Source organism: Aptenodytes patagonicus, chromosome 7 (genome assembly GCF_965638725.1).
Source record: "Aptenodytes patagonicus chromosome 7, bAptPat1.pri.cur, whole genome shotgun sequence".
Taxonomy (NCBI): Eukaryota; Metazoa; Chordata; class Aves; order Sphenisciformes; family Spheniscidae; genus Aptenodytes; species Aptenodytes patagonicus.
Genome location: NC_134955.1, coordinates 37,369,847 through 37,379,742, shown reverse-complemented (window position 1 = coordinate 37,379,742; position 9,896 = coordinate 37,369,847). Strand labels below are relative to the sequence as shown.

The following is a 9,896-nucleotide window of genomic DNA, read 5'->3' as shown; positions in this document are numbered from 1 at the left end:
TGCTTTCTGAATGTTCCATCCATTCTACTTTAATGTTCTATATGTACAGAAACTGAAGATCATGCAGTTTTTGTTTTGCTGCAAAAAAATTCTAAGTTAAGTACAAAAGTGTAATATTATTCAATCTATACATTTACAACCCTATAATAAAGCACATGATAAAACATTTACATGGGTTAGTCATGGCAAAACACCTGGGTAGTTTTCATAGATTAATAAAAACATAATGAAAATATAATTTATATTGTCAAAATATCTCAAAGACGCTAAAAGGTTTTTCATTTTAAAATCAGTAAGTGGTAATGTTGTAAATAAGGTAAAGAGCACTTCAGAAATTATTGATATTTACTCATCTGCACTGAATTCTTCCTAATAATTTGATTTATAAATCAGTAATGTATATAACTTTCCTGGGTAGTAAGCACATACTGAGTAATATGGGTTTTAATAGTGCTTTGCTTTACAGACTTTGAGAAGCTTGGCAATAATAGAAGAGTAGAAAACAAAATAAAAAACAGAAAAAAAAAAAAACCTCTTAAGCCACATCTACTTTGTGGTCACAGAAGTGACTTCTATGTAGTGTAGAGGTATTTTAAATTACAGAGCCCAGAAAATTGTAACTGTCTAGCTGTTGCTGCTTGGCTTAATTTAGTCCACTCTTTACTTTTACTTCCTTGACAGCAATGGAGACATGTACCAGAGATTTCTGTTCCATTCCATCCTTTTATTTTCTTTCTTTTCTCCTTCTCTCCTTTTATTGCCCCCCAAACTAGAAAGCTCAGGGTAAAGTCAGGCACCAAACTCAATGCAAGCTTAAAACAAAACTTTTGGTGACACTTGTTGACCCCAAGATGAATGCTGGTTGATGCCCACTTGTTATGTCTGTAGTGTCTAAATATTTCATAATTGAACAGCTTACATATATAATCTCTGTTAATATCTCTTCTCTAATACAACATTTTGGTTAAGGTCAGCCGGCGTACCATTGTCACTTCAATCACTGTCTAAAGACACTTCTGGGTATCACTAGGGGTGTAAGTGTGATATTTAGCTGACAAATTCCATCCAAGAGTCTTAAAGTCTTGATTAAGAGAATGAATCAAATAGTCTGTGTGAATTCTTTTTTTTCATTTAAAAATAAAAATCCTCTACTAGTAGTAGTAGGATTTAAGTCATGGGTGAAGCTGGAATCAGAATCTCTGTCTTGAGAATAAAATCAGTACAATTGAGGATGAGGAAGAAACAATGTCTCTGTGCTATATAAGTTTTTGAATCTTCTGAAAAAATAGCCTAAATTCTCAAAACTTTGGCAAATTGATAATCTGAAAAAAGAATTATAAATCTCATCAAGGAATGCTTTACACCAATAATTTTAATTTTAATCCCTTTTTATATACATTTTTCAACATTTCAAAATGAAAAGTCAATTTGAACTGAAAAACAAAACTTCACATTTGAAAATTTTGAAACAGGATATTTCAATAATTTAAAAACTTTTTTCCATAATATATTTCTAATGAGGATTTTGAAGACCAATCCTTTTTCACAAACAGTGCTACTCTTGCTGATTAATATTTCAAGTAAAACATTTCATTGAAAAATTCCCGATCAAGTCAAACTGCAATATACACTATCTTCATGATAGATAGAAAACCATATCAAAACTCAACACTTGTTTGCTTAAACACTCATCAGAATTGCCTTGCTTGCTGTTGTTCTTTGGCTTTTATAAGCATTATTGCTCCTGTTGTTTATCACTAATAATACTGGAAACAAATGTACTTTACCTATTTGGTGGAAGATAGAAAATGTAAATCTTTGGAATTTATTTCTCTGCAATGGCAATAGTCAAACTACAAATCAGATTATTTTTGCTGGTATATTATTGACTGTTTTCATAAGAATTATGCTTACACATCTTGAGTATATCTGCAGCAGCTAGAAACTCCAAAACATACAAGGGAATCTTGATCCCCTTATTTTTATTTATGAAGGAATGAGAGAGATACTCATTTAAGAAACCTGCAATATATGAAATCTTCAAGTTAATTCATGAATGGGGGTGTCCACAACTGCTGTTCTCCTTAATAAGCATACACTTCTAGGGATGACTTTGCCTTAGGTTTCATCGCAGTTTCTCTATCTAATTTGCTGTATGGATAACCCATGTCCATCTCGTATATTTTTTCCAGCTTCTAAGCAAAGGACTAATACCTTCCCCCATTACTTTTTTGTACATTTTTCCTTCACCTAATTCCTCTTTGTAACCAACTTTAGACACCATTATCATAAAGAAGGGGATTTGTCTCTTACAGACAGCAAGCAGAAGCATGTTTTCCCCAGTTTGTTGTTCCTATTTATAGGCCATTACCTACTTGTATTTAAAAATCACTTTTCTGTTTTACCTTAAATTAACTTCTACTTCAAGATCTCACCTTCTAAGAGTCCAAATCCTTAAAATGCAGTAAGAACATTCAAGTAACAGTGGATATTCTGTAGGGGTTTTTTCAGGCTCTGCTACTTTATGGGCAATGGTTATAATGTTACAGGAGGACAGCGAGACTCTTTTATTTCTTCCTCAAGTTTTACTTATTAAATTAAATTATATATATATGTATGCTGGACACAATCTTCATACAAATATAGGGGGACAAGAGCAGGCTGCATAATTCTTCATACAAATATAGGGGCACAAGGGCAGGCTGCATAATATATTTTAGAGTGAGATATTAACTGTTTAAAAGAAAGCTTTCAATAGAATTGAAAGCCAGAGATTTAATGGCAAATGTGCAACTTCATGGAGAAATATTGTTGTATTTTAGTTCAATGAATAATGACTAATAAAACCATCATTTTATGGAATTGATATTTTCAATATATACTGAAATAAAAATATACATTTTTATCATTTTTCTTTTGAAGCTCAAAATTTAGGAAATGTTAGGTTAAAACCATAAAAATAATGAATCAGTTATGCCATCAATCATAAAACTAAAGAATTTGAAGCTATTCCTTTTCATGTGCAAAATATTGTTTCCATTTCAATGTATGGCATAAGCTGAAGCTTCTATAAAAATATTTATAGTAAAATACAGCATAAATCTATAATTACATTTAATCAGTTTTAGAAAGATGCATCCAATACTTAGACACTGTAAAATAATTTAGAATCAGTCAATTTTACCTCAGTTACTGCTGAAGTAGCAAAAAGTATGATGTAATAGTCTTTTGTGAGCTGAATGGCATATTTGCTCTCATCTACAAAAAGCCCTGTAAATAACCTACAGGTTGTTAGTCACTACTTAACTCAGCATCCAAAATGCTCATTTTAGCTCTTCCATATTAATGCATTATGCACAGAGTACTTTAAATAACCATTAACAACCAGATGCATTTTAAGCAATGTAAGGAAGAGTGACAGAAAATAATTTTGACTTCCCATGTAAAAACCTTCTTAGAATTCCCTCCACTGAATGTACAAACCCTTCCGAAGGAACTGAAAAGTCTTTAGTGGATTGTCTTGGAACAGATCAGCAAAGCAAAATTCAGTATCTAATATAAGGTGCTCCCTGGGCCATGGGTGTAGTAAAGCATCATGCAAGGTATGAAGTCACACTAACATTTTCATCTTTCTTCTTTCAGTTGGCAGTCACATTGGCTTCCTTTTGACGTAGTCTTTCTTTCTGTTAAAGAAAAAGAAAGAGTTTTATTATCATTCTTGTCTATAATTTTCCATCTCCTCTCAAGTTGCCATGAGCATTTGGTCTAGAAATCTGAGAAGTACTAAATGAGTCACAGTAGATTAGAATTTTCTTTAATTAAAAAAAATTAACACCTGGAGCACTCAAGGAAGGCTCAGAACCAGTTCATTACTTACTGTAGAGAAACTGAGCTTGCTTTAGCTACACGCTTGTCAAATACTGCGTACCTTTAAAAATACACAGCTCTGTGAAGACCAGTGCAGATAGAGAAAACCAGATACTTTTCAAATTCATGTGAATCTAATACCTTGTCTTGTCTGGAATGGTTTCTGCTGACATAAAGGCTCTAATTTAGCATTAGCTAGATTATATTGTTTAATGACCTCTTCCCAAGCACGTGTAGTCATTCATATCTCTGCTGGCTGTCCTGCAACTGATATGCTCTGCTGGGAATGGAAATAATATACCGATTCCTTCATGTACATTTCCTTCCCTTAGTCTCTTGCGTCCTACTGTTTGAGAAATGCTGATCTAACCTATGTGCCTTGCACACAGACAAAAAGGGTTTTATCTACAGTGTAAATTATTAGTCCTCCTTCTAAGTTGTATTAAAAAAAAATGGAAAACGGCAAGGAACAAAATTGGGATTTAATCCCTTCTACCATTATTTAACAGAGCAAACAAGATTTTGTAAGGTTTTGGAAAAAACCACACGCTCAGCCATTGGACAAATGTATGCAGTGAGCCTGAATGCACTATGGAGCATGGAAGAAAATACAACAGACTTCAGGGGACGGGGGCAAGGAACCAGAAAAGCAGCTCTTACCTTATTTTGTCATATAAAATAGCAGAGCCATGCTTAGGCACAACTAAACCAAGTTTTAAACTTAACTGTTGGACTACCGTAGGGCATAAGCTTAAAGATTTCTCCTTAGGAAGAAAATCACTCTGCTACATTCAAACTAAGCATACTGTGTCACACTTCAACAACAGCAGAAACCTCCCATCATTCTGAATGACAAGAATAGTGTCACAAAAACCCTTCTGAATGTCATACTGAGAAACACATCATACCAGGCTAGCTGTAGGATTGATTTTCTTCGTTTCAACTTTCTTCTCTGCAGTTAACTTACTTACTGATTGCTGAGCCACTTTAATTCTGAAACAAAATACATAGAAAAGACAACGTTAGATTCAAAGAAATTAAAGATGTTCTGGCTCTGTTTGGTATATACTCTATCTGTAAGAACCATCACCCGAATTTCTTTTAGGCACATTAGCCCAACAAACTGCTATTACTATTCAAAGGCACTTAATAAAGTACCAAAAGTAGAATAGAGTACATTTTTGAGCAGAGAAAATCAAAAGCAAAAGGACAGTCTGCCTGTATTGCTCACTGAAAATGTCATCAGGCAAACAATTCCTCTGTTCTTGCAGGATCTGGGTTTTATGGAGTATCTGGGTTTTATGGAGTATCTTTCCCACCAAAAAAGCTGCAGTGTCAAGGCAAGAAGATTCTCCTCTGAAAAAAAACAAAAGCTAGCTGGCTCAATCTGTTGTATATATTGAATATACTATGTTAGTAGGCCATTTGCCAAGGTACACATTATATTTGCTCTGAAAATCTTGAAATGAAAGCACCTGCCAGTTTTTCCTTAACGTTCTCCCAGTTGATTTATATGGAATTGGCTGACCAGTCATTGATGTGGTAATAGGAGGAGAGGCAAATTAGAAGCGGTTCTTGTCTAGGTGTAGTTAAACCTGTCTTGTGTGCAGCTACAGACCAGTCTACTGAAAGCACTATTGAGATAAGGGGAAAGAAGAACACAGATCTGATTCCGCAGTTTCTTGCCTTTTGCTCTTAAGGTCTTGCATATAGAACCCTTGTTTCTGTGGGGATTTAATAAGAAGAACCCAATCAGAACTTTAATCAGGAGGAAAAGGAGAAACGGAGAATTTAACAAAAAGGGACTTGACCCTCCTCTTACAGACAGCGGAAAGGGCAGGGGAAATTATGTGCTAAACAGTGATAAAAAGGAAAGAAAATTCTTGGCACTCCTAAGACAGTATCTGCCCAGCTATCAGTGCCTTTAAAATGCTGATGCTATAAACACCTACTTTACAATTCTGTATGCAAAATGCAGAGGGAAAGAAGTTGAGAGTTAATTTTTACAAGCAAGGAGAACTCAGCAAACCAATTTTCACTAATGTACACCAAATCAGTCTTTTACTATAAACAACAGATTTCTTGGCACTCTTGAACTGAAAAATTCTACTTTCTTCTCCTATTTAATTTTTTCCAGTGGCAGAAATAATTGCTATGGCCAGTCAAAAAGTATTTAAAATACCATGTCCAGTTCAAACCACTTTTGACACACTCAATTTTTGAGGAATTTTGGAAGAAAAGCAAAAAGGAAAGTGGATTATAGCTGCAATTACTGATGTGTACTTCCTTGCTGTAACACTAGCAGCAAACTAGTTTCTGGACAACTTCTTTGAAAAGTATAGAACACATTCATAAGTTCATTATTGTCTTTATCAATGCTCAGTGTTGGAAACTAAAATTCCTTCTCTGAGCTATGGATTTTAGAAGCTCTGCTGGGTAGTTATTGGTGTTGTCTCACTTTCCAGTGCTTAAGAACAGGAGGAAACAGTTATACTACTTTTAAGTAAATTTATTTTCAATACTATTTAGCTACAAGATTGATTCAAGCTGTAAGTACACCCTCAAATACATAAATATGAAATTATTATTCTGTACATTTTTAAATATATCTGAAGTCTTTTTAAAACTCATTTAGTGTTCCCTGTTTCTACAGGTGAACAACTAAGTGGCAATACACCATTCCATCTTTTTACAATTTTTTGTTAATCAGCACAGTTTACTTCTTAATGATGGATGATAGCAGCCACTGGACAGCATGCTATTACTCACAGATACAAAGTTTATGCAAAGATGATGATGTGTTTCAAGTGACAGTATTCAGGTTCAGAAGAATCACACCAAGGGATCAACTTCTAAACTTTTCCCTATTTTGAGCACATTTTCTTTTTGATCACGTTCTCTTTGGTCCTAGAAGTGTTTTCCAAACAGTTTTTGAATGTTTAAAGTCCATGTTTTCATCTGAAGGGATAATTCTAGGGATTACAAACTTTTACTTAAAAATAAAATTACGCCTGTCACTGATTTAGGCCTAGCTCTGTGTATTTTATTCCATATTTGCACAATTTCCAGGAAACCTGGATTTTTTAAAATAGAATGCATAGTTTGGAATACAAAATAAAAATAAACCAGCTCACTAACATGATTTGAATCATGTGATATTTGGCTCATAAAAATGACAGACTAGTTGTATGTTACACTTTGGTCTCCTAGGGAAAGAAACCATCACTTTGTTAACATATGACTGATAAGATTAGCAGGCATTATCAGAACCATAAGTGCATAATTTAAAAGGAATGTAATTCTTTGGGATTTTTTAAAATCACATGGCTCAATTTTAAGAAAGTAGTTATCTCAGTAATTACAGCAGTGAAGCACCCGTGCTGTAAAGGTGCCTTATAAATAAAAATATTTCTTTGTTAAACATGGACAGGATACTAGAACTGCTTATTGTGTTTGGAAGCACTACCCTTGAAATGAGAAGACTGAAATAGTATGAAAACTATAAAATTCAAAATCATAAAATTGGCTAACAGCAGAAGTCTAATTTTCATATTTTTGTGCATTATTTTACTCCTATTAAAAAACCTAGATATGAATACATAATTTTAATAGTCCATTAAAAGCTATGACAGCTTTCCATCAAAACTCACAAACACACACAATATTCTTTACCCCCATCTAAAGTTGAATGTATGCACAACATTTGACTGAGTCTGTTGCTGAAACAGATAAGTAAAAACAAACAAATCACACACTTAAAGAATGATTAGCTAGTGACTAGACAAACTCTGTTAATTCAACTTGGGTATGCCTCTTCTCTGTTCACTCTATTTTTTTTCTACCACCTTTCCTTAGCACAAATAGAAAGAATTTCCCATTTGTATAAATCATATAATATCATAACTTTGTTTGAAAAGATTTCCATTAAAATACTAAAAATCAGAAGTATATTAAATTAGAAGTAAAATTAGAGATGAATAAGATACAGAAAGAAAAAAACTACAAATTAAGTACATTCCAAAGGATAGAACTAAAATACTAATTATTTTCTGATCTTTTCTTAGACTCATATATTATGTTATTAACCAATCTGCAGATATACCACACAACATACTATTATTTTTAGTTAACTTAAAATAAACTATTAAATGTAGTATAAAGTTAAGGCATTAATTGTAGTTTATGAGAATTTATATAGATGTAAGTTATTTAACAACTTCTTATAAAAGTATAAAATTCCTCAACTATTTTAATTGTTCAGCAATTACTTGTTCAAAGTCTGTTTGAAGTAAAACAAAAGCTAAGTGATAGAATGTCAAAATGTAATATAAATAAATATTCTGTTAAATTTCCCTTCTTCCTTGTGAGTAACTGCAGTTATATTAGATGATAATGAAGGTGGCCAATTTTAATATTTATACTTTATAGAAATCAGGTAGGATAGAAAAGAATTTGAGAGAATATGGGAAATCCACTGAAGTCTTGTGTTCAGTATAAGGGCCAGCAAAACATCTAAAGAGGACTTTGAAAAACATTACTACAACATTTATTGTAGATTTACTAGACTAAATGTGTCTTAGTGACACCGCTGAGGGGGTGAGATTTACAAAGTATGGGCTTAAAATGTTTACTCACTTCATCCTGTTACTAAAGGTCGTTCGTTACTTAAGTGTTACATGATACACCAAATAGAAGTTGGGAGAGGATGCAGAATCTTACATAGTAAAAGGGCTCCCTAGAGAGGCAGGGAAATCATTAAGATGGTACAATAACCAGCTGGAAAGGTAATAGGGACTGATAAGTTCTTCAACTTAGGGAAGTTCAATTAATATGTATTCTGACAAGAATCGCCTCAAGAGCCTTATGCTGGAGGAAGAGTAGCAGAATCAAGCCCTGAGACAGAGCTCCACAATTTACAACTCACAGGTGTAGGCTGAACAACATGAACTAAGCATCCCACCAACCACTCTATACCCCTTTCTTCTGAGTTTTTGTCGTGTGAATTAATGTACAGGGGAGCAGCTCACATGAACTGAACATTTACAGAGGCATGACCATGAGGGGGAGTTTGGAGATGTGCAAAGGAATTGACTCAATTAAAAGATTTTTTTTTTCCTATATCAGTATAAAATAGCATGGATGGACACACTAGTCTAACCATGTTTTAGAGATTTCACAGAAAAGAAATTGGGATTGAATCTAATAGATGTGAAATCAAGGAGGAAGAAAGGGGGATAGAAAAGTCAACAGAAGTATATCTAAAACAGAAAAGCAAGAAGGGATAGAAGCATGTAGTAAAACATACTAGAAAAATAGTGACAAGGACACTTTTGAACAGAGAGCACTGCAGAGGACAAAGAGACCAGAAAGGATGGTAGAATAGCTGAATCACAACACAGAGAGAAAAGGTGTGCAGGTGCTAATTTAGCAAGCAATAACTTGAAGCCAAAAAAATGAGTGCAGGTCGGTTAAGCCTTGAAATCTGAGCAGCTGCAACATGGATGTGTTCAAAAGAAAAGTTGCTCTCCTTCAACAGTGAGGTCAATATACCTTAATGAATAAAGAAGATGTGGTGTCAACTGTAATACTGAACAGTATTGCACATTACCACACAATATGGAAAAGAAAATCGAATTAAATTATCAAAACAATGCATTTTTAAATAGAACCATGACTCTAATACTGCATATGGATCTTTACTATAAGTAATGGGATAAGCAATGGGAATATAATTGGCTTTTTCCTGCCTCTATGTGGCAGGTGTTGTCTTCCTCTGTAAATTGGATGCAAGTCAGGCCTCTTAAATTAGAAGATATTAGTGAAAAATAAAGACATTATTTTTATTCAAAATTATTATTTTTATTTTGTAACTAGGGACACAGAAACTAAATCTAAACATAAGCCCGTATTTATTAAAAGTATCCTTCATAAGCTCATGAAAAAACTTTTCCTCCTTACAGGAAAAGGTATTATCAAGCCAGGGACTAACCAGATAAACTCATTATCATTTTCACCCCTGCTTCCCATTC

At 33.6% G+C, this 9,896-nt stretch overlaps 1 protein-coding gene across 3 annotated transcripts in view; it reads right to left on the bottom strand.

Annotated features, from left to right (window-relative positions):
* Positions 1-2,912: 2,912 nt before the first annotated feature.
* FMN1 (formin 1) overlaps positions 2,913-9,896 on the bottom strand; it is a 209,397-nt gene continuing 202,413 nt past the window's right edge. For all 3 annotated transcript variants that reach the window (XM_076344909.1, XM_076344910.1, XM_076344911.1), the window contains 2 exons: positions 4,776-4,860; positions 2,913-3,683 (listed from right to left, as the gene is read on the bottom strand). In XM_076344909.1, the coding sequence (XP_076201024.1) occupies positions 3,639-3,683; positions 4,776-4,860 (130 nt within the window). In that variant the 3' untranslated portion in view covers positions 2,913-3,638. The remainder of the gene's footprint in view (positions 3,684-4,775; positions 4,861-9,896) is intronic.